Below are 25,277 nucleotides of genomic sequence, written 5' to 3'. Positions count from 1 at the left end.
CTGAAGAATAACAATGCTAAATTTATCAGCATGGGTAAAAAACATTATGAGACATTTTTTTGGGTTCACTCACTTCTTTTTTTATTAATTTAAAAATAAAATTATTGGACGAAATTGAACCTGTCAACTCAAATTCTTTATAAATTACGAAAGCTCATATCAGAGCACTTATACACGCTTTACTTTACCGCCACTTTGGGACAACATACTATCTGCTGCATACTATCTGGTGGTGTTGGGAAGTGGCAGAAGGAAATCACAATTTTATTAGTAATATTTTGTTATTACCCAAATTACTAATAGTCCCGTTAGCCACTCGTACTAAGCTAAATATGCTTGTGTCACGAGTGAGCTCACCACATTAGTCGAGCGGCGGCGGGGACAGAACCCGCGTTCTCCGGATCACGAGTCGGCCAGTCCGACCCCTTCACCGTTCGATTATCGTGGATTCATACCTTTGTCAGTCTTTTACAACCAATAAAATACCTTTGATTTGTTTAATTAAAAATTATACAAACATGTATTAATTTGTTCCCAACTTACCCAAGTGATCGTAACGATAAAATAAATTAAGAAAACGGCTTTCATGATGGAGCGGCCACTGTAGTCACTGGCATATTAATTTGTAATAAATCGATTTGGCCCTATCCATTTAGGTACGTAATGCAAGTAAAAAACATAATTAAAAGTGAATTAAGCGTTCGAGTGATTTTTAACAAAAAAGAGGCCAATTTTGAGTTGATGTAATATGGCGGATTCCACTCAACATGTTCCATAAACTCAAAGAGATGATTCTGCCAAAAAAAAATATGAAATCTGTCGATAAATATTTTTCTTTTCATTTTATCATATGAAAATAGTATGGTTTCAAGTAACACTATGGTGGATGAACTGTTTATACCTTGTTGAGATAGACGATTATATTGAATATAGCTGTAGATATTATTTTATTTTATTTAGAACAAGTGTAAAAATTATAAAGTTGTTAAAAAAAACGCTCATAGGAAGCAAAAAAAAAAATAAAAAAAAATTCAGAATCAGTACCCAGCAGCCTTCCGTAGTAAGAATGCAATAAAAACATTTAAATTTATAATATAGACGTACAAGGTTTATTTTCATATTATAGTACCATACCAATCGATACACGTGTGGGATTTGATGGATTTTTTGTGCTGGTATCTTCTCAGAATAAAAATAGCAAAGTGCGTGTCGTGACACGCGCAGTGTAGGGTTCCGTAGTTGTCCGTCGTTAACACAAATGTTAGAAGCAAGCAATTACTTCATCTAAAGTAACTTTTAATATTTTCTTCTAAGGAATTTTTATTAGGTAAGAAATTTTATAATACATGTGTTAAACGTGTGATGAAAAGAGGCTGCAATACCATAGCTCATCGGTTTGGACATTAACTGTCTATTCAAAACGATTCAAAAAGTTTCTTTATCGACTATCGATATAAAGTCGTGAAGTACAGTAATTCAATCGATAGGCCTATCGATAGAATGGTAAACAACAATTCTATTTATAGTAGGTATATGTTACAGTCAAATTTCATAATCAGTCAAAACCACTTTTGACTGGAAAAATCAGTCAAAAGTGATATTGACCAATGGCATCAGTCAAAAGTGGTTTTGACCGATTATGAGTTTTGACTGTAACACATACAGCAATAGAGTTGATATTATAAGACACTAAAAGTCCAAAAGCTACTATACCTACTCTATAAAGAGTGCCAAAGCAATAGTATATTTAATATCTATATTATATTGATTTATTCCACAAGCTTTGAGTTTAGGTGTTTTAGTAAAATTTTCGAAGAACATCCTAACTCACGTTAGTAAACAAAAACGTGTGTATAATCCAAGTAAGTAGTAGTAAGTAAAAACATGTGTATAATCGAACACTTTTATTAAATATAGGAATGCAGCAAATATGAACACACGACTACTTACTCGAAATTGATGACTTGGCGTAAGTTATTCAATACATAGTAGTATAATAAAATGATATAGGTACATAGATAGAAACAACGTTCCAGCTTACAAATTATACACAAAATAAATATAGTACAATAGATAACTATAACATAAGCTTAGTACATAGAGAGCTTGCTGCTCTTTTTTAACTATAAAATAATATAGATTATTATTGTTCAACTAAACCTATTAAAGTGTACAAATAAATATTTCGCACTTAAAGTATTTTTGAGTTACACACAAACTGGTCAAATTATGAAGTCTCCTACATAATATCTGAATTTATTGTTACCCTAGTCACCCAAATTTTGGAGGAATTCAAGGAAATATGTATTTAAATATAAATATAAATATACAAATACTTCATGTATTTGTACCATCTGGAATAGGAATTTGGTAAAATAATTCTTGAATCTTAATAACAAAATAGATATCTCTAAGACAGTAATTTGGAAAGATATAAACGAATAAATAACTTTAATATATTAAAATAAAACAAATACTCATGTCTAGTCTATTATTAAGTAAACAATAAATGAAATAACTTAAATAATTATTCTTTACATCACATATTGTCTAAACCTTAAAATAACAACTTTAAACACTCATTCGTATAAAACAAACTACAAATCTACAAATATGTACATTTTAACTTAGGTATTTTCAGAAGCCATTTTTATTATTTTAATTATTATGTGAACATGAAAAATATTTTTATATTATTTTAGTTAAGTTTAAAGAACTTAATTAATCGCCGTATAGTTATTTAGTGATGGGATTGGCAATCCCGGAATTCTGGGATCCCGGGACGATATATCGTGCAATTCATTTCACTCAATAATACGTATTTTTTATGATGATAAGGAATGTTTTCTGCTCAAAACATGTTGTGATTTTTCCAAGCTTGTTAGTTTTGTTTTTCATTTTGATCCAAATTTGGATGGTGACAAGCAACGCGACACTTAGTGCGATTGAGCATAAAAATTTTTTTGTTACTTTTTAAATTATTTTAATGCATTGATATATTGTAATAAACATGTACAAATGTAAAATAATGTACGTTAGAGTAACTAAAATTATCTTTTAGCATAAATAATGGAACCGGACTATGTTATGTACCGGACCGGAATATTAGTTTTTAACCGACTTTTTCATAAAATTGACATCGACAACATGACATTCGAACAATCTCACTATTTATAATGACGTATATTAATATATACTTTCTACTTTCATTTACTTTTCAAAATCAAATTATCCAACTTCAATATGGTTAACCGATTCACGTAGCCTATGGTTTACTTAGGTCTACCCGGTCTTCTCAAGTCTAATCAACCAGGTCTACTTAGGTTTACTTAGATCAACAGGTCTACTAAAGTCTACTTGAGTTTACCAAGTCTACTCGAGTCTTCTCGATTCAACCGGGTCTACTGCAGTCAACCGGGTCTACTCGGTTTACTGGGTCTACTAAATCTACCAAGTCTACTCGACTATACCAGGTCTACTCGAGTCGACCAAGTCTACTCGACTATACCAGGTCTACTCGAGTCGACCAAGTCTACTCAAGTCGACCAAGTCTACTCGAACCTACCAGGTCTACTCCAGTCAACCAGGTCTACTCGAACCTACCAGGTCTACTCAAGTCTACCAGAACTACCAGGTCTACTCAACCATCGGTATGCCCGATAGCTACAGTAGACCTGGTGTTCCACTAGGTCTACTCGAGTATACCCGGTCTACTCGTCTCACCGGTCGTCTACTTAAGGTCCACGTCTTCCCCAAGCAGGTCTTCGCACTCCTTTTCCCACTTGTCGTCGGCCGCTTTGTCAGCAACCACCTCGTACTCTTTGAGCTCGGCTTCAAGTTCCTTCTCCCATTGCTCTGAAAAGTTATTTAATGGAATAAATATTTATAATCATGTATTTTTATACACCTAATACACTCGACATCAAATAAATCGCACCTCGCGTGACAAGAACTTTCAAACGTATGCATCCCCACTTCCCAAGTTCCCACCAATATTGGCACCATTTAAAAGCCTAGTTCTAAACTTCATTTCATTAAGGCGATAGGTGAGGCAAAACTGCAAAATAGACCTCTCTTTGAATCCCTACTCCTCCTAAATGGATGATCCAAACAAGAAAAAAATAATGTGTGAGATGTATAATATCTTAAACTAAAAAATTGTTGTTCGTTTTTTTTGTTACAACTATTAGTTTTGACAGAAAAAAATCTTAACTTTCTTCTAATTTCACCAAAGAAATTTCCTACTACTCCTAAACGGCTGAAGCGATTTTAATGATTCTTTCACCAAATGATAGAAAATTTAATTATCTAAAAAAGTGTTNGCAAAATATCAATGGATTTGCAATACTTACATGTACTAAATGACTCCATTGTTCCTGTAGTTCTGCGTTTCACTTGTTTTATTGCACGTAACGACGCATTATCCAAAATATCGGAGAACATTTCCTTAGTACGACTGAATCGCGACTAACCTAGCTACGCGGCCGATGTTCGTTTCTGGGCATATCGCGGAGACACGCGCCACGCCCCCGTTTCACATCTATTCCCTTTTATGATCTGAGGGTATGTCCCTTTTTGCAAAATTTACAGGAGGAAATAACTGTTTATTTTTCATAGTTATGGTACTAATTAAAGTATAATGATGTCTAATTGAAATATAATCATTTATTTCAATTTTGTTTCAGTTTGAAAATATGCTGACGATAATTATTATTATTCTGTATAATGATTTATTTTCTTTTTTTAAATTCTGTTTTGAAACACAAAATAAGCATCGCAATTTTTTTCGATATGCGTAAATTAAAATCGAGGTAACATTCCCGTAGGCAGTTATGTTAGAATTGGCAGCGCTTCGCATCTGTATTCTGAGCGCACTTTGGTATCGGGCAAAAAGCGCGGGCGCGCGGCGGGTGGCTCGTTGTCTCGCTCTAATGCTCAAGGTCGTTCGGCCATGTAATCGCCTTAAAGGAAAAGTTTTTACCCCAAAAATGTGTCGTTAGAAGGATCCAGAGTCACTTCTTTAAAAAATAGGTAGGTAGTTACGCTTGAGCTAACTTTTATGGCTATAAAACTGTTAAGTTGAGATTAATCGCTATCTATCTGTTAAAAAGGACACGTGTGATAATTATTTGGTTTTATAACGATAAAATTTGGTCTAATTGATCCCAGAGGTGAGCCCAAAGTGAGGTCTTTTTTCAAGTCACATTTACGGTACATGTTAATCGTTTATTAAGAAATTAAATATGTTTTTCTTTAAGGATATTTATTGGGCTTTCAAATAATACCAATATTGTTGGGGCACTAGGATTGTGTCAGAAGAAAATCTTTAAAGTTCGCGTCGCGGAAGGTGCGGTTTATTTGATGTTGAGTGTATTTGCAATATAATTCTTGAAACTTACTTGAGATTTTTTTTATTCCTGTAGTATAAAAGTTGATTTTAAAAAGTGTGATAGGTGCTATTCATTTGGATAGTAAGAAAGAAGTTTGCTGTTGAAGATTAGAAGAAATTTTTTACATTGTATAACACCACAGAGTAGAATTCTATTTGGCATTAATTTTCTCTTCCATAGCGGAGCCCATAAAAGTAAATAAAAATTGTGTACTATCATCTAAGTTTCTCATTTAGACAATAGTGAAATAATAAGTCCAATATTATTTTAGAATAATATAATTATTTCAATTCATAATAACTAACTATAAATGCCAATTCATTTAATAACTATACGTTTTAATTCACTAAACAATTTTTCAAATATTGACAATAAAAAGTGTTATAACTATGTAAATGTTGCTAGGGTACAAGTTGAAGTTTCATTTAGAAACTAAATAACGAGGAATTCTACATACATATAATATATTCATTTATGTTGTATCGGAAACGTGTACGAAAGATATTGACAACTTGTAACTTCTATAAGATACTAATATGGCTCGTGGGTCTAATTCAATTGGGGTATTACATCGTGTTCTTTCAGAGACGTTAATAGAAACACACTATAGCCAGATTATTTTGTTTTCAAGATCGATTCTGGATCCGGGCATCATTCGGAAGGACACCAGCTAGCTTACAAACGGCGCCAGACGTCACGCGGTCGATTATTGCTGCGTTCGTGTCAAGCTAAACCAAACTAAACCGATTAACAAAAGCGACATCGTACTAGGCCTGCTTATTATCACCTCTCGTTACAACTCCTCGATTACTTCTATCAATATAAATGTGTTTACGTTTACCAACTATAACTCTACACAACTTTATAACACTGGATTATTTTCCACAGATTATAATATTGACTATGATCTAATCGTAAATAATTACAAAAGAAATTACGGAAGTGAAATGTGTTGCCAGCTTAAAGATTCCAAATTTCCCTGGGATCAAGAGACGGCAGTTAGTAAGTGGGTAAATTTAATTGACTGTCACCCATAAGTGATATGTCGCGGCTACTAACTTCGACTGTGGACTCGCTGTGTTTACTTCATCAACGATATTTAGCTGCCAATCACATGTATCTTTGGCATATGCATTCATGATGCCAAAATCTCATTGACTGTTCATACAAATGATATCACTTTCTTGAAAATTCTTTACTTTTGCATTCAACAAACCTTTCATAACTTAGTGCTGGTAAATACCAGTTTACTCTTCTGTATCAGCAAATACCTCTATTAGCTGTTAGTTGGTATTATCTTATGCCAATCAACCTCAATGTCAAGGCAAGGGCGAGTCCACTAGTCGAAATACAATCGTAGGAAGTCGAACCAGAAAGTCAGAAGTTTTTAAATGCACTCCAAACTCCGAAAAAGACTGACACACAGAAATTCTGACAACACAGTATTATGTACAAAAGAGAAGTTTCAACATTGCTACAATACGCAAATCATATCGAATAGGAATGTCAACGAAAATGCAATAGGACCAACTTTGAGAAATACAGAAGCATGAAGAGAGAAAAGTAAGACTAAAACACATACACTTCAAGCAAACAATCTCAAAGCAGATAACCAATTATTTGAAGAAGTAGCAATGTCAAAACCTGAACAATAGATACTTATATTTAACACTACTGAGCCGAATTAATGAACTGTGACGTTACCGCTATATAACCTTAACCGATACTTAGACATATATAACATTCAGTAGACATTAAAATATGTTCCATCGAGAAAATGTATATATTTGAGATATATTTGAGACAAGTATACAGTAATACATCATGGTCTATTTTCCAATAGCTCTGTGTGATCATATCACGCGTTTTTCTCTCACCGCTGGTGTTTTTGGGTGTTGAGCTATTGAAATATAGCCCAGTGGTTCTTTATTTGATAGACAACAGGTTAAACAAGGACACTGTAATATATACAATTCATATTATATCCACCAATTCAGGGATAAAGAAGCTATATTGTCGTAACATTCATTATTTATATATGACACACGAGATAACAACAAGGATGAAGATATGACATCATAGTGATATAGATTATATAAACTTTTAAGTTCCAAATAAAAATTTAGCAAACAGCGATAAATTTTATATACGCATTAACGCTCAAATAATATTAGAGGTTGTGTGAAAAGATAACAGTGATTTACTTGACATAATAATGCCATAACACATACACGTATGTTAGTTCCTCAAAAGAATACCATGTCGTCAAAATAAACAACCAATACAGAAGTAATTCCTTGGAAATGTATTTGAAGTAACGCGTGAGATATTCGGTGCATATTTAATTCCATTATGAACATTAATGTGTAACTATAACAGCTACAAATATATTATTATCCATACTCAGAGTGAAGATATTGTAATACCAATGTGACGATAAGCTGGAGAGTATGCGTGTGCGTTCGATCTAATTCTATCAAATTGTGATGGCATTATTTTATCAAGGTCGAAACAATTTGCATGAGAGCCCTTAATTTACGTAATACATTCTGCTTAACAAGCATCATATCGACTAGATATAATTATCTCAGATCTATATACTATCGACAGTCAAAATTGGGAGTAAGAAGTCTACGGTAGAAAGTTTTTTTAATCTTGATGCCCGTTGTTATGTGTTATTTAAGAGTGTCTATATGTTAATCTATAGTGTTAAAGATAGTATATAGGTCTGTGGCATCACGTGGTGTTATCGTTAGAGTTTGCGGTTGCCCATTGGTAGTCCGTGCATCTTGCTTAAGCTGCATTCCAGGAAAAAGGAAAACATTTTGCGTTTAACGAAAATGTCACACAACATGAAATATTTAAATATGTGATCGTTTATGAAAGCTATACTAATTGTAAATTAGGTATGATTGACATTTATTAGGAAATAAATCCTAAATATATTTCAGTTTTCTTCTGAAGCAGTAAGCTAGTTACCCAATTTATGTTATGTTATGGTTATTATTTCGCGGGGTAATTTATTTTTGTAAGTAAAGATTTGCATTATTGACAAGATTATGTACATTTAAAGAGCATGCAATTAAAATACAGCATATTCCTCAAAGTTGGTTATTTGTTAATTAATAATACAAACCATTAAAAACAATGAAAATAATAATAATAAATGAAAACTAAATAATATGGCTAAGTGTGTTTATGAAACTACGAAAATAAATAAAAGGATTTTAAATCAGGACGTGTTTTGGGTTAATTTAGTTTAAATAAACATAAGTGATTGCAATTTAGAATTTGGTTTTTGTTCCGAAATTATTAGTAGTAACGTTAGTGCGTTAAGTGATTTCTTTTGTATTGAAACAATCTCAAGTCTTACCATCATCATTCTCCCTATCCACCTTGAGGGACTTAATTCTCTTCTTGACATCGTCAATCGACTCTTGCGAGGATTTCTCGTTCGTTATCAAGCTGTCACTTGCCGATTTATCATCTGGTTTTTAAGGGAAGAAAATAAAACAAAAATGAAAATAAGTGAAACAAATAAAATATAACTAAACGAAACGATTTTGGTGTTTATGATGTTGATGTATTTTGAAACGACGTAGAAGCTATTTATGGTAGGAGTGAAATGTTTTCGAGAACAGAGTAGAAACCTGAACCCTGTTTTATTCAAATTTAAACAAAGGTAAAATGCTAAATTATTACTTAGTAAATTTGCCACACGTAAGTTATAAGAATGTGGCAAGTTATGAAATTAATCAAATATGATGACTGACACTCGGACATTTAATAATGATATAGATTTTTAATGAATTAACTTGATGCTTCGAATAATCATTCACCAAAAACTACAAGTCAAAATTGTGTCGTTCTATTAACATTATTTGAAAGGGTGCCTCAGGGTTCTACTCTAGGTCCGTTCTTGTTCATGGTAATGAAACGTCATAAATATTCAGGCGAGCATACCCTGGGAGTCGTCAACGCTCTGCGCGCGGCCGGCGGCGGCGTCGGCCTCGTTGGCCTGGCAGATCAGCGACAGGCGGTAGAAGTAGTTCCGCCAGAAGTTCTCCTCCGTGATGCTGGAATGGTGTATACCGTAGAGTTAGCTTAGTTTAAGGTTGAATTATTGGATGCCACCCACTGGAGACTTTATCGTACAAGAGGACCACAAACATTAAACTTAGTATAGCCTGACCAGGAACATAAAAACCCTGGCATAGAGGCGCGTCAATTGCATTTGATAGTGCAACACTGAGTACAGTCGTACCTGTGTTAATTTAATAGGCTAACTTTATGTATAGGATTCAAGATTACGGGCTAATTTGATATTTTCATAAATTAACGAAAAAATATTATTATAGATAACCTGGTTTAAATAAATGAAATGAAACCATCAATCGAGCTAGTAGGATTTATTTTATTATTCATCAATAATCAAATTCAGAACTTGAATATTCAACAACAATGTCTGCTCATGAACGCTTCAAACTCGGTACTTCTTTCCCAATTCCATAAAATTCAACACTTAGAAAGTGACAAAAATCTTTAAAATAGGTAGTTGAAACAAACCACAGCTAATTTTCATAGTGGACTGTACTATACGATAAACATGTCAGTCAATTTGACAACCTTTGTCGGAAACATTATTCAATGAAAATATTGTCCGAACCCTTAGTATTTCTCTTCGACAAATACTTTAACACATTGTGAACCACTTTTCTTTCACGACTATAAAAAGTTTTTAGCAATTTAATTCAGAAAATCAATTGCACACATTTAAAATAAAGTTTGTTTACACTTTGACAGCAATAGACTGACATGCAAGGTGACATGTCAATGAAGTTTTCAGTTACTGTTGCCATTAAAAGAAATTAGTACCATTAATTTTCCGCAACATGGCGAGGGTTTTTATGTTCCTGGTCAGGCTATATTTATTTATTTCAAGCTTATATGCACATAGAGCATTGTACATAAGACGGACTTAAATTTCCCTTTATCTACAAGACAATTATCTAGTAAACGTATTAGTACGTAGTTCTTAGGCCAGTAGAATTAGATTTTAAATCGGAAATAATTCCTACAAAAGATTTTATTGCTTTAATGGCTTCATTGGTTGCTCATTAAGACTCTCCTAGGTTTTCGACTTCAACGGAGTTGTGCTTAAGTCAGGAAGACCACTTTTCGATAGGGTAAGTCCTTTACACGGTATAACCGGAAAAACGAAAAAGCGCCCCTTTCGGGAGCCCCCACCACTTAAGCACAACTCCGTCGAAGTCGAAAACCTAGGAGAGTCTTTATGTACAACTAATGAAGCCATTAAAGCACTAAAATCTTTAGTAGGAATTATTTCCGATTCAATTCTTTTGGTGTTTAATTCTACTGGCCTATCTGGAAGCCACAAGTTTGTGATAGATTAACGCCATCCAAATAGCAAATAAAGATTTTCACGAAACCACTAATGAAGTAATTGAATTACAGTTGAAAATGTTAGAAAGCTACTGTATTCTAATGTGAGTCTACATACTTGGTAAACAAGACTTGGTAGACAGACAGTACAGTCGAAAGCACATCTCCTTTTATTGCAAAATGTCCCCTATAACAAGTACATAAACAAAACTTACACTTTTGGCACGAGATCGAAGCGCATCTTCTCGAGGTTGGGATCCTCGGTCATGATGGCGACGGCCACCGGGTACATCTTGTCGTAGTCGAAGTCGAACTCCACGCCGGCGGGGGGCGCGCGCACGAAGTTCCGTCGATCCTGGAAGAGAGTAATTTGTATTGTACATGTGGGATATGATGCTCAACCACAATAAGGAAGCTAGATGTTAGTCATTAGTTTGAAGTGGCGTCGCCACGCCTCTCCCCCCGGAAGAACCGGAGGTGGATGACGTCAGGATGAGCTCAGCAGTCTGTGCGTGATGAGCTTTACAAGTGCCAGTGTGCTCAAGTCTGCGGTGAGTCGAGACGAGCAGGTTGCGGTGCTCTATCCACGGTGAGTCGGGATAGTGAGCGGAGGCGTCTTCGATGGTCGGGCGTGGAGCTGGGCCAAGGCTGTACCCGTGACCAGTGAAATGACGGTTGCTTGCTGCCGAGGAACCAGGAAGGTCGGTTGCGATCTGCGGATGGTCCCTGAAGGCTGGATGCTGGCTTGTTGAAGACTGGAGCTGATGACGGAGTGGCGGAGATGGTGAGGATGGCGGAGGCTGATGCCGAAGATGGTGGTGTTGGAAGGTCACGTTCCAATCACGTCGGGGTCACCAATGTGGGATATGATGCTCAACCACAATAAGGAAGCTAGATGTTAGTCATTAGTTTGAAGTGGCGTCGCCACATACAAATGACTTATACTCGTATTCTCGCCAAGTGCTACACCTAACTATGCTTGTATTAGGGGTGGGTTCACCACAATAGGCGACAGGCATCGAACTACAGATCCTTAAATCGGCAGTCCAACACTTGACACCACTGGGCTTTTGTTCCATAAAGTCCTAAGAACTACAAAACAGGCTAGCGAGTCGTTGTCCGATGGAGAAAGAGAACTTGTTGCACACTCTAATCAAATCACAATCAAGAGCACTGTGAAAGATCACCGCCTCGAATAATGGACAATTGATAACGGCGTAGAGCTACAGTAAAAAATATTAGTGATAGACGCTACTAGAGTTGTGACAAATCTAGAAGCCAATAAATGAAAGTATACTTACAGTGGACAGAGACAGACATTCCTCCTTCAGGGCGGGCTCGTTGGGAGCGCCAACCCAGGGCGCGACGCTGGCGCCGCCGCCGCGCCCGTCCTGCCCCTTGATGAACGCGTCCTGCTCACGGTTGAACTCGCCCAGGATGCTCTGCAGAAGAAACAGATGCCGTTAGCCACCAATCCTATCATTCGATCGTTCGTTTCAACCAAAAGATGTTGCTGAACTAAGCTCTTCCTCACGGATTTCCAATCCCATATGTATAATTAGGTATCTAATGGACTGTGAAAATAAATTAACTTAACAATCATCAGTTACAAGATACATAAACATGAGTCTGGCGTTACATATTCATAGGGTAATAGACGAAATTCTGTGTGTATCTTGGTCCTTTGCACTTCCTTATTATACTGCCCAAAACTGGAAATAACCCAAAGCGATCCACTCGTCTTGTTTTATCAGTTCGGAATTTTTCAGAGCACTAAAATTATTATATGTAATATGCGAGTAAATACTTTAATTACGAGTACTACTGCAGTAGTATAATGATCTTGAAAACGTAAACTTTTTCCATACCTATCGTTTATCATCTCGACGATATTATATTCATTTGATCGCACGACAACGACAGACACACGCGCGCCTTGATCTCATCTTCATGATGTGTGTAGATGTGAAAAAAAGTGATGGAGCAGACGTTGAAACAGTTAAGAAAAACGATGAAGATAATAATAAAGATGGAGAAGACAAAAAAGATAAATTGTACGTGGCGATCGGAGAAATGGGACTGTGGCAAGGCCTGTTAATTTTCTCTTTGGCTGTGCCCTGCAAAATTTCAGCGGCTTGGCAAATGACGGCAATAATATTTTTGGCGCCGAAGACACAATACAGGTGTTTGATGAGACTGAATTCCACTGAAGATATAGTAATAAACGAATGTTACAGCGATTGCGTCGAATACTCGTATATTACGAATTTCGATGGTTCGATCATTACTGAGTTTGGTTTGATTTGCGATAAAGCGTGGTTAGCGAATTTGGCACAGACGATGTTTATGTTTGGTGTGCTAGTGGGGAGCATGTCTTTTGGATTCATTGCCGACAGGTAAATACGTTTATTTTTATTTCGAATGTATTTAGAAGATTTAGTGACAATATAAGGACCTGTTTCGATAATGGCATACGCGTGTCATTATTATCGTTCGCTAATGCTAAATACACTCTTTAAACTTAAGAAGAGCTTAGTGCCGTGCACGGTAAAACCACAGCAAGATAAGAAAGAATTAGGTTGACACGACATAATTAGACGGTTGTAAATGAGCATTATGACCTTACAAAAAAAACTAAAATAAAATAATTAGATTCAATGCCAAAGACTGTATCGTAAAAATTCCCATAAATCAATGTTTTCTTAATGATTCGCATAGATATAACATAAAAGCTTTCATTCTTAATAATAGCACAATGAAGACCATTGAAGAGTATTTTAATTACAAATCTCTTAATCCAGCAGTCTTAATAATCTCAGTGAGTGCAATGATTGCAGCCATTAAGATTAAAATAATAAGCTGTTCTTTGCATAAGTGGCATTGTCTGGGAAGAGTCTGTCTGATAATTTAGATACTAAACAAATGGTTGTTTATTCAGGAGTAATTAAGATTATGGAAACTGAGATAAGTAAATTGAGTCAACAAGGGAACGTAGTAATTTGTGCAAATAAATACCAACTATGTGAAAGGATGTTGTACGTACTAACGACAGCACATTCGACTTATATTTCTATTGTAAATCACCCTATCATAAATACATTAGATGTCAGTATTAACCATGAAGCGCTGTTAGAAGTTATGAATCATTGAAACGCTGACCTGTTCATAAATCGACCCAAAATGAGAGTACCGTGCCGTGACAGATGAGCTTATCTACTACCCTAGTCACAAAAGTATGACGAAAGTTAGGTTTAATCAGAAATAGATTAATGCCACAACAAGATTATATTGTTTCGTCCATGTTATCCTCACATAACCCTTTTATCGAAGGATAATATAAACATCTTTTACGAGATTGTCTGACGAAAACCAATATCTTTATATCATAGACATCGGCAAAATAGATATATTCTATTTTTTTACAGATATGGCAGAAGGAAAGCTCTACTCATCGCCGCTCTGATGCAGTTAGTTCTCAGTTTAGTGGTATCATTAAGTCCTGAGTTCTGGACCCTCATCATCATTAGATTCTTACTGGGAACCTGCTCCGCAGGTCTCATGGTGGTCTCCTTCGTTATCATGATCGAAATCACTGGACCCAAATGGAGAGAGTTAACGAGTGCTTTATTCCATATCCCATCGGCCATAGGAGAGATGGTGATGCCAGCCTTTGCATATTATTTGAGGTCGTGGACGGCGTTTTCTATCGGTGTGGGCGTGCCGAATGTAATTTTCCTTCTGTTCTTTCTCATCCCCGAATCACCAAGATGGCTCATTTCGGTGGGAAAGTTGGAGGAAGCTAGTAAGGTTATGGAGCGTGCTGCAAAACGGTTGGTAATTGATTTTTAAATGTTATTATTAAAAAAAAAAAACAGAAATTGCATTGGCCTAATTTTGAGTAATTTTCAGGAACAAAATGGCCCCGATGAACTATTTAGAAGTAGCTCAGACCATTGCAGAAGAATCAAAGATTGCCTCCACAAAAGAAAAACAGTCCACAGTATCATACATAGACCTGCTGACACACCCCAGTCTTCGAGTGAAGAATCTGCTGTGCTGTGTCGCCTGGTTCGTCATGGGGATAGTCTACTATGGAGGCAAGCAGTATATTGGGCAGACTGGTTCCAATGTATTTATTTTGATGGCCTTAGCCGGAGCATTGCAGGTTCGTTGAACAATATTACTTTTATCAATTCGACGGGCTATGTCGGTCACTTTGGTTTTCCTGCGGATCTACTCATTTCTGATCCGATCACGCAACGAAACTCCGAGAATATCACGCTCCATTGCCGTTTGGGTGACCTTGATGCTTCTAAATGAGACCTATAGCACAAAATATAACAGAAGGTAAACTCCATACCAAGCGCGCTCGTGCCACGCACACATAGACACCGCTCACGTACGCGTTATCAAGACTGTCTTGGACGAATGCGAGGCGCGACTGCGTTCGCTTGAGTGACGCTGCTCACGCGTTTGTGAAATTATTATGTTTGTGCGAAAATGAGTGAACAACAAAAAAGGGGTAATATAACATTTGTTAAGTAGACGGTTGCTTACACTAAACATTAAAAACTAAATTTTCGTTGTTTAACTACCAGTTGATTCCGGGAGGTAAGTAAGGTATTTATTTGTATTTCAATTAACGTTGATAAATTGAAATCCAACTCAATTATTAGGAATATCGAATTGTTTTAAAGAGGTTTTAGGAATTATTGGATAATAGTGCCAACCACTCGACTACATACTACTTCCTTCTTGTGTATTTGTTTAGGAACTATTACTTACTATCATAACGAAATAAACGCAACATATGACAAGACAACCCTGCCCTAGCGCGACGGTCGAGCGTGCAAGCGAGCGAGGTATGCAAAGCGAGGTACATACATGAGTTTACCTTCTGTTATATTTTGTGCCTATAGTGAGCGCCCACGTCTTAGATCCGTATGCCATCACTGGCAACACACACTGGTATCTCTATAATTTCTTGTTTCACTAACACTATTTAATCATTGCAGGTACCAGGCCAGCTCATATCGGGATACTTGCTGAAGCGCATGGGTCGCCGTAAGTCTGCTATCGGGTTCTTGTTCATCTGCGGCGTGTGCAACGGTCTCCTGGCGATGCCAGACGACTGGTTCTACTTGAAGATTGTGACTGGCACGGTGGCCGTCAGTGCAGCGGCGGGCGCATTTACCATAATGTGAGTTTTGTGTGTATGAATTAATATTTAAATCTTCATCAACTCTACTATCAAATGTAACGTAAGGCATTCTTCAGTGTTTATAATTATTACAAAGATTATGTACACTGTTCATTCATAATTGAAAGCTCAAACAGTACGATCTTCTGACCAGCAGCATATGCAAGATCCAATGTATAATACCTTAGATCAGTGTTTTCAACCTTTTTGGTGACACGACCCCCCTAGTAGGAAAAATATTTTGCGACCCCCCGATTTGCAATTGATGCCTCCGACTGCATTTGAGAACACTATCATAGTTCTGTCAAAGACTCGCTACCGATAAGTATAAGTTGTCTTGTTTCTATCTTTTTTGATCATTTTCACAAAGTTTTTTACTGAAGTACTTTTTATGACCTCCCAGCGCGGTTTGAAACACAGGTTGAAACACGCTGCCTTAGATTATACTTGTCATACTTATTTATAAAAGATCAAAACATGATGTTTAATTAATAATTATAATGTCTTCTCGCTCTTTTTCGACCCTTGACTTCGGTTTATTACCACACTTAGGAAGGAAGATTCTCATGTTCCCTAAGTGGTTAAAAATTATATCTTCCTATGGTTTCCAGTTACACATTCACATCGGAGCTGTTCCCGACGGTAGCCCGCAACATGGCGGTCGGCGCTTCCTCCACCACCTCAAGACTTGGCTCCATGCTGGCGCCCTTCGTCGCTGGGATGGCACAGGGCGCGTGGGTCCCACCGCTGGTCTTCGCGACCGCCCCACTACTGGCCATAGTGGCCTGCTGCTGCTTACCCGAGACTAAGGGGAGGAAGCTGGCAGATTCGATAGACTTGGATGTTAAATAGTAAAGATTAAAAGTGTAAATAAATGTATTTTTCTAAATCCTGTTTTTTTAGTGTATGAGTGTAACAATGGCTTTATTGAACTAAGTTTTTCTAAGCTTACATTGTGGTAGTTCACAGTATATTTCTTAACTTGCAAAACACAATGCATAAAGCTATTAAAAGTTTTTTGCCAAACAAGAAAGTAGTCGTTAGCTTAATAACTTTACAGTTAACACTGGATAAGCTGAGAACAGAAAAATCTGAAAAATTTTCCTTTGTTCGAAACTTTAATAAGCGCTAATGTCTTTCTTTTCCGAGCTAAAAAGCAAAGCGGTAAAATTAGTACCTATTATTAACAAAGAATTCCAATATAGATTTCCAAAATCTGAATGATTCAATGTAGTGTGGCAGCATAGAGCTATAAAGGATAGAGAAGTTATCGTAAGTACAATTCTTAATCCATTTTGGAAATAATTAAAACCAAAGTTCGCTGCGGCTGCTGTATTACTTGTTTCGTTTAGCTTAAAATGATCGCTTACTTGTAAAATGTAAAATGTCAAAGTCACACTAAAGTAGGCATGCAATACGTTTCTGTTAAATGGAGCGAGTATTCGGATGGCGAAATCTAGTGCGTTAGATATTAGATCGAAGTTTGGATTTCCAAAATGGAGGTCAACGATGCTGCTGATGAACACGGCGAGGTTCCAGAGGGCTCTCAAATTAATGGAGGAAGTGGGAGGCCGCACCATTAGCGAATATGTAGGTCAGATAACAGAATGGCTTATGCGCTTGGAAACATAGCTGTAGGTAATGTTCTGTGGACTATTATGGCATCTAAAAATCTTAAAACATATCTTTCTAAAACAAAATTTAAATAAGCATCATCATCAGGTCATTCAGTCTCCACTGCAGGAGCAAGACCCTCTCTAATTTACCAGAGGCAAATGGAGGACTTGGCCTACACACCCCCCACGCTGGCCAGACGGTTTGGGTTGGGGATATAAATAAGCATGAAATTACTTAATTACCAACTTATAATTTTAGGATTCTTTTCCTTATTCAACCCTAAAAAATATTAAAGGAAATGAAACCCAAACAACAAACAAAGTATAACCTATCTTCTTATTGCTTGCTAAAAATATTCAACCTCTAAAATTCACACGAGATCAACAAAAGTGAACTGAATTATGTGCTGGTCCAGATGAATTACTTGACTTATGGTCCTATGTCCCCTAGACGGGGCAGAGGGCGTCCACAACAGTCCTCCATCGCTGGTCCAGATGACGCGTTTTTATTCGCGCGATATTTAGATTCTAGAATAGAGTATCTCAATATCGCGCGATTTGAAACGCGTGAGTTAAAACGTGTCATCTGGCCCAGCTATTACAGTCAGCGTCAAATAGTTCGTGACACCCAAGTGGCCAAAAAGTTCACAACACAATCGTGTTGTGAAGTGTTGCGAACTTTTTGGATAATTTGGGTGTCACGAACTACATATTTGACGCTGAGTATACAAAGAATCATATTAATTCATAATCTGTAGATTCAAAGATTCAAAGATTATTTATTCACCGAGATAATGTGGTACAATAAAATATGTGGTCTTAAATTAAAAAGAGGTGCAGCTTATCTCACCAGCGTAGCTGGCATGTGAATTTGTGCATAAAAAATCATTATTATAAATTACAATTACAATTATAATTATTATATAGCTATGTAATTATTATATAGAGATCTGAACTCGAATTTAGAAAATATATGAAATCAAAGTTTTAAATTCCAGAGTGTACATAGAGCAGGATATGCTCGGAGATTCCAATGATACTGAGCTTTAGTTTGAGAAAGTCCTCAAACTAAAAGCTTTCAGTAGAATGCCTCTTAGCAAAATAGGTCACCAGCGAATTAGGACACTTTGCTCAAGCCAGACAAAGACGAAGCTCTGTTCGCAGAGTGAGACGGCTATATCGATTTGAATAAGTCAGGAGATCTGTGATTTATGGTGGGTAGTTTTCTTGAAGTAGGCGCTTGGTCATAAGTTGTGTGATTTGTCAAGGAAGTAGAATTCAGTAAAGAGTTGATAAAATATGGAAGATATCTGATTCATCTTCAAATATTGTGAAGTATACGAGTAATAGCGTAATTTATACTGATCGTAATAGATTGATCGTTAATCTTGTTTTAAAACAGGCTAAAAATGGTTCCCGTTTATCGGCATTTATTACCCAGAAGGCAAAAAAAAACTAAAAATATAAGAATACAAAGATAGGAGTAAGAGGATTCTTCTTCTTCTTATTCGTTTCGCTCTCTTAGTCACGTTGAGGCGTTATTCACATCGGTTGTGGTGGCGGATACAACTCTCCGCGCGATCTCCCGCCATCTCTCTCTGTTGGCAGACTGTCTGGTGCAGTCACATATGCCATCTCCATCTGCCGATTTCACTTGATCGGTCCAGATAATAGGATTACTTCCATTTACATTTTATTTATTATTCAACGATATTAGGAAATGCTTCAGTACTGCTGCCCGACAGGATTACGAATAAATATTTATTCCCAGAAAAAATCCTGGAAAAAACTGCCTCATCAAAGATTCCTTTGGCCGATCCCTTTAGTGCTACGTGTCTCGTTGAGCTCAAAAGGCCGCTGTACAATATTCACAAAGGCGGCAAGTTTTTTGGTGTGCTCATTAAATTAGGTCTATGTATTCAGCTTGCTGACTTATGGTTTTTGATGAAGAGTCGAGGGTTAGGCAGGCAAGCAGCGGGCTTTTAAAGGGGTATAATTTCACTATACGGCATTATATTTTAATCTACGAATACCTATACTGGTATCATAAAGAGGAAATATTTGATTGTTTGTTTGTTTGAATTTAATAGGTTCCGAAACTATTGGACCGATTTGAAAAATCTTTCATCCATTGTTTCATCCTGCATCAAGAAATATCTTGAGCAGCCTGTTCTTAATAATGATCTGGTGAAGGACGATGAAAGTTAGCTGTATGGTTACGGATTATAATAGGAATACTATTTAGATACTTATATCCAGAATATAGTCACACATGGAGCCATGTTTAGTAAAAATATACAACGATTAGATTTAAAAAAAGACCCTATTATTCCGCCCACTCGTTGCGATAGGCATCAACGTGCGTAAATAAACGACTTATTTTTGTAACTCTACCTGATTAAAATCTAATTGTCTCGTATTATAAAGGTTCATATTATGATACATAATAAATAATAATAATAACTGATTGCTTTAAATATCCAAATTCCACTAACAACAAGCTTGAATATTTCAAGCCTAAATCTGAAGGTTTCATAGTTCCGAATATTCGTCAGAAATAAGTAATTTTGAGTACCAAGAAAGGGTATGATTTCTAGCAGTCTCCAAAAGCCAATAACGTAAATGACTCGGCACCCTTTGACATCACCCTTTGGCGACCCAGTTTCTTCTGAAATTGAAATTTTGCTTAATTTCTTCATTAGCCAGACCGGCAGATTAAAAGACCAGAGTTCCTTTTCTTTATAACGAAAATTCCTTTCACATTCCTGTAACTCAAAGGACGGATAGATGGATGTATCATTACTATACATTACAGATTACCCTCTAAATATCTGGGAGTATAACCCCAGCATCACACAAAATGTAATAATCGCAGTGCAACCACCTTGCTGACTATGAACAACCTTTGCAGCAAAATATTAAAAAAATATATATATTTCTAGCGTTGTCTTTGAACTCTCTATCGTTACTATGAGTACTGAAATACGCAGTTAAATATGGGCTGTTTCCACTGAAGCTATGATTTCATGGTTCAATTATTTAGCACCATAATAAAACCGTTCAGTTTTCAGAACGCGTTTACCACCACCATTCGCCGACATCGACAGAGCACACGGAAGTGCGACGGCCAAGTTTAGATAGCAAAGAGGCGACACATTTATTTATTGAAACTTTTGCACATAAAAGTGATGTACAGTGGCGAAGTTAATGCCGGGTGGCATCCTCTACCAGTCAACCACGTCAAATATTTAATAGCTATGGTGAAATACGACCCATGTCGGGTCACTTTCAATTTCCCTCCAATCATACACAAATGTATGATAGGAACCTGCTAATGGAAGATGATCGTGTCTATAGTCTGGTCTGTGAGCACGTAGAACTTTGTCCAATGACCCCAAGCTACCCATCCTTATCGCTCGCGCGTAATTATATTGCTGTCGCGACTGTGCGACAGGCACCCGCAGTGAGTGTGCGAGCGTTTAGCTACGTGCTCACAGACCGGGCTTAGTAAAATCTCCTCCAATTACAGGATTTTCAATAAAAAATAAAGCAGTGCAAGACTTATTGCTTCCAAATTTCAACCTTACTAAGCATTATAAATACTTAAAACAAAGTAGCAATTCAAACGCCCACCACCCAGCAATCTTGGCACCTTTTTACATTTTTCGTTTCTGGCGATACATAGGTAAGTAGAGGTACTGTAGGTAATACTTAATTATGGAAAATTGGTATAATTTAACGAATTTAACTTTATAAATAGTTCTCTTTAGGATAATAGCATTAAGTGGGTATATTTGTTATTATTCATGGGCATTTCGAAAACCGCACACGAATTTAAAATGCGTGTTGCTAACGTTGGAATATTCCTGCTCTCTTTAAGTTTTTTTCACGTAAGTCACAGTCGTTATTTGTAACATTTTCATTAAATATTAAAATTATTTAAAATAAATAGGTACGAGACAATGTAGGCAGTTTCTATAATATTATAAAAAAAATCTATTTGTTAGGTATTGATCTGAATTGACACCAAAAGCAATATAAATATGCAACAAAAAATCAAACATAATTGTGAAAAAGTATCTTTAACAAAAATCCACATTGCAGTGTTTGCAACTGATCCCGGAGCGAGCAAACGTGACGTACATAAACAAAAAATACATGGAGTATGGCAGACTGTACATATCCAGATACGGGAGGAAAAGTCCGTACTACATTAACCTGGAAGGAATCATCAAACATACTTGGGCTGACAACATCACGGTAAAAAGCGAGTCACAGACTTGTTCAACTTATAGGAACTTATAATAACTTAGGCTTAATATTTTAAACTATTATGTTGCATTTTTACTATAAAATTATTATTTTTTTATTTATTTACCGTTAAAATAGATATTGTTGCAATAAATCCCGTGAAGTGATAATTTTATAGGAATTTTCTTTTTTAAAGCGCTGTGTCCCAATCAAATGTGTAGACAAAGTCCTTAATTTTCCTCTGGTAGATTGCAGAGGGTTGTGGAAACTAAATGACCTGATGATAATAATGAATCAAATAGACTGGTCTAACATGCTGGTTTGCATGCTTTTATATAAGTAGATTTTGACGAACAAACCATTTTAAGAACACCTTACTGTATTACTCAAGATTGAAGCAAATAAATATATTATTTCATTTCATTTCATAACAGACTATTATTCCTTTCAATAACTACCATCATCAAAGATCACCAAGTCGAACCTTAACTTCGAACCCCTCCTATGTTATTTTTATCGTAGCGGGTCCAATGACAGTTTCTTTAACTGTCCCCTGGGACAAACTCGAACTTTACTGGTTGGGTTTTACTGGCGCTCAAAATATGTATAGATCCTGGCTCCATATGAGTTGCCTCGGTGGGAACAAGAGGTGGAAATATTCCCGTTTTATCTTCATCATATAATAAGCTAGTGATTTCCTGATTAACCGGTTAGTAGTGGCCTGCATCCAAAAATTACAATAGTTAATTTAATTAAGATTGAATACATTCACACAGCTTATGACCGCAGTCTATGGAGGAACACTGTATGTGGTCGCGATCCTCATCAGTGATCCCTCACTGATGAGTACCCCTGAGGAAGAAGAAGTAACAAAAACTGATGCTAATTACCATGTTTGATCGACAGATGCATCTGATATTCTACGAGTACCTGCACAACGAGTACCGGCGGTCTTTCGTGGAGGTCCACATCATGTATTGCAAGATGATGAAAACAGACCCTTACATTGGAGGCATGCTCGCCAAACATGGCGCCCCTTGTCCTGCGCCACCGGTAAATACTCTCTTCTACACCAAGCCATGTCTGACAAAGCTAAGCTATGAACAACTGGAATAAAACTGTCCAACGGTCTCTTCGATTCTTATGTTGAAAAGCGCATGAAAATCTGTTCAGTAGGTTTTGGGTTTATCGTATGCAGACAGACGCGGTGGATGACTTTGTTTTATAATTTATTGACTCATCAACGCCCAGCGTGGCCCAGCTTAAACTTACTGTACAACTTTGAAAGTTAAATTTTCCACAGGTATTCCTTTTAAGTGCCGTGCCGTGCCGTGTGGGGACGGCCATAAAGAATACTCTTCCCCACCGCCAACAGGAGGCGTGTCGTAAGAGGCGACAAAATCCCTGCAGCACCGGACGGGCAGCAGCGTCTGCGTGCGAAACCTTATAAAAAACTGCGATCGCCAACCCGCCTGCCAAGCGTGGCGATTAAGGCAAATCCCCCCCATGGAGAGGAACAAAAAAACACGGCCCCTAGTCCCCGGCGGCCCCACTATCCCGGGCCACGGTAGCGGTCACGGTAACGGTGGGGCGAGGGGTGCTAAGAATCACCGGGTACCGACAGGCTACCAACCCCGACGACCTCTGGCCCTGGCAACATTTAACACTCGCACGCTGCGGACTGACGTGAGGCTCGCCGAACTCGAGGAAGAACTGAGCAGGTTGCGGTGGGATATCGTAGGATTATGCGAAGTCCGAAGAGAGGGGGAGGACACCATAATCCTGAAATCCGGAAACCTGCTCTATTTCCGGGAGGGCGACCAGCAGTCCCAGGGTGGTGTCGGGTTTATCGTCCACAAGTCCCTTGTCAACAACGTGGTCCAGATCGAGAGTGTTTCGGCGAGGGTAGCGTACCTTATACTCAGAATCACCAAACGGTATTCGCTGAAGGTCATACAGGTATACGCACCGACCACGGAACACCCCGACGACGAAGTGGNCAGCGTTCGGGAAGCTTCGCGAAATTCTCACGTCCGAAATACCGCAGTGTCTCAAGTCAAAAGTATTTGACCAGTGTGTGTTGCCAGTGATGGTGTATGGCTCTGAGACGTGGTCGCTTACTATGGGCCTCATAAGAAGGCTCAAGGTCACCCAAAGAGCGATGGAGCGTGCTATGCTCGGAGTTTCCCTGCGTGATCGAATCAGAAATGAGGAGATCCGTAGGAGAACCAGAGTGACTGACATAGCCCGCAGAATCGCTAAAATCAAGTGGCAGTGGGCGGGGCTCATAGCTCGAAGAGAAGATGGCCGCTGGGGCAGAAAAGTTCTTGAGTGGCGACCACGAGCTGGAAGACGTAGCGTGGGCAGGCCTCCCACTAGGTGGACCGACGATCTGGTGAAGGTCGCGGGAAGTACCTGGATGCAAGCAGCGCAGGACCGGTCTTTGTGGAAATCCTTGGGGGAGGCCTTTGTCCAGCAGTGGACGTCTTTCGGCTGAAACGAACGAACGAACGAATTCCTTTTAAGTAGAAAGAAGCGATGCTATATCCTTAGTGGCGCCACTGTCGTTTAAACTTCAGTGTCTTAATTTTTTTCAATTAACTGAAAAAACAAATCAATCCTTATGAACTGACAGCCATAGTTGCTTGTTCGAACAATTAAAGAATATTTTTGTGCTTTTCAGGGAGAATACAAGCTGCAGAATATGACGCTGCAAGGCGATAACTTCCCCAATTTGTTCCCCATCTCCAAGGGCAAGATCGAGGTGGAGCTCACCAACACCAGCTCCACGGAGACCATCCTGAAGGCGTATGCGACGGCGTCTTTCGTGACCAAGGCTAAAAAGAAGATCTAGACCCAGAACGTATCTCGTCGTCTTGATCTCTCTTAAACCTTCTCGTTATCCACCTTATATTATGTACGTACATGCATGTATTTATGTAGGTATATTTTGTATTAATTTGTATTAATATATAATATTATAATATTTTATGTATTATATTAGAATTTGTTTTTTGTATTTGTACTATTTTGCACCGCCTACTTAAATTCTCTGTTTTGTCTAATTTTCTGGTTAGCTGGAAGAGAATGCCACACGGCATTAAGCTCGCCTGTTGTACCACTGTTTTCTATGTGTGCAATAAAGATTTTAAATGCATAAATAAATAAGGCAAAATTAATTCCTCCAACACAACAGCAACCTTACGTTTTCTCACAAAAAATGAAAAATTCCAAAAGAATTTTCATAAAAGATTTTAAATTATTCATGAATTCTATTTTCATTTTATAGATCGTTTATTGATAGCCCTGTTTCTCTGAGACTAAAATTAAATAGTTTATATAATAATAATGTAACACTTCTGGGATCATAAACAGTACAAATTGATTGATGGGGATCTCGATTTTTTTACACAGAAA

The 25,277-nt window shown here is 37.4% G+C and overlaps 3 protein-coding genes across 3 annotated transcripts; 2 read left to right on the top strand and 1 right to left on the bottom strand.

Moving 5' to 3' along the window:
• Positions 1–3,568: 3,568 nt before the first annotated feature.
• On the bottom strand, positions 3,569–12,244 carry LOC114356928 (synapse-associated protein 1-like; the record flags this gene model as incomplete). The annotated part of the gene is made up of 5 exons (XM_028310322.1): positions 3,569–3,855; positions 8,764–8,877; positions 9,354–9,466; positions 11,009–11,148; positions 12,095–12,244. Coding segments are annotated over 5 exons (642 nt in total), but the record flags the coding sequence as incomplete, so codon positions are not given.
• Positions 12,245–12,710: 466 nt separating this feature from the next.
• Positions 12,711–16,849, top strand: LOC114356932 (organic cation transporter protein-like). Its single transcript, XM_028310327.1, has 5 exons — positions 12,711–13,189; positions 14,219–14,623; positions 14,703–14,958; positions 15,809–15,993; positions 16,605–16,849. The coding sequence occupies exons 1-5, from the start codon at positions 12,744–12,746 to the stop codon at positions 16,843–16,845; spliced, it is 1,533 nt and encodes a 510-aa protein (XP_028166128.1). The 5' UTR covers positions 12,711–12,743; the 3' UTR covers positions 16,846–16,849.
• A 4,574-nt stretch (positions 16,850–21,423) lies between these two features.
• On the top strand, positions 21,424–24,714 carry LOC114356927 (uncharacterized). Its single transcript, XM_028310321.1, has 4 exons — positions 21,424–21,499; positions 21,714–21,869; positions 22,767–22,913; positions 24,544–24,714. The coding sequence occupies exons 1-4, from the start codon at positions 21,449–21,451 to the stop codon at positions 24,712–24,714; spliced, it is 525 nt and encodes a 174-aa protein (XP_028166122.1). The 5' UTR covers positions 21,424–21,448.
• Positions 24,715–25,277: the final 563 nt, after the last annotated feature.

Source organism: Ostrinia furnacalis, unplaced genomic scaffold, assembly GCF_004193835.3.
Source record: "Ostrinia furnacalis isolate ACB-3 unplaced genomic scaffold, ASM419383v2 OfSCF3004, whole genome shotgun sequence".
Taxonomy (NCBI): domain Eukaryota; kingdom Metazoa; phylum Arthropoda; class Insecta; order Lepidoptera; family Crambidae; genus Ostrinia; species Ostrinia furnacalis.
The sequence above is the reverse complement of the archived record's forward strand: the minus strand, read 5'-3'. Positions and strand labels throughout refer to the sequence as shown.

Coding starts and splice junctions, on each gene's coding strand:
- LOC114356927 (XM_028310321.1), top strand. CDS start 21,449: ATGCGTGTTGCTAACGTTGGAATATTCCTGCTCTCTTTAAGTTTTTTT. Junction 21,500..21,713: donor TCTCTTTAAGTTTTTTTCAC/GTAAGTCACAGT, acceptor TCCACATTGCAG/TGTTTGCAACTGATCCCGGA. Junction 22,914..24,543: donor CCCCTTGTCCTGCGCCACCG/GTAAATACTCTC, acceptor TGTGCTTTTCAG/GGAGAATACAAGCTGCAGAA.
- LOC114356932 (XM_028310327.1), top strand. CDS start 12,744: ATGATGTGTGTAGATGTGAAAAAAAGTGATGGAGCAGACGTTGAAACA. Junction 13,190..14,218: donor TTTGGATTCATTGCCGACAG/GTAAATACGTTT, acceptor ATTTTTTTACAG/ATATGGCAGAAGGAAAGCTC. Junction 14,624..14,702: donor ATGGAGCGTGCTGCAAAACG/GTTGGTAATTGA, acceptor AGTAATTTTCAG/GAACAAAATGGCCCCGATGA.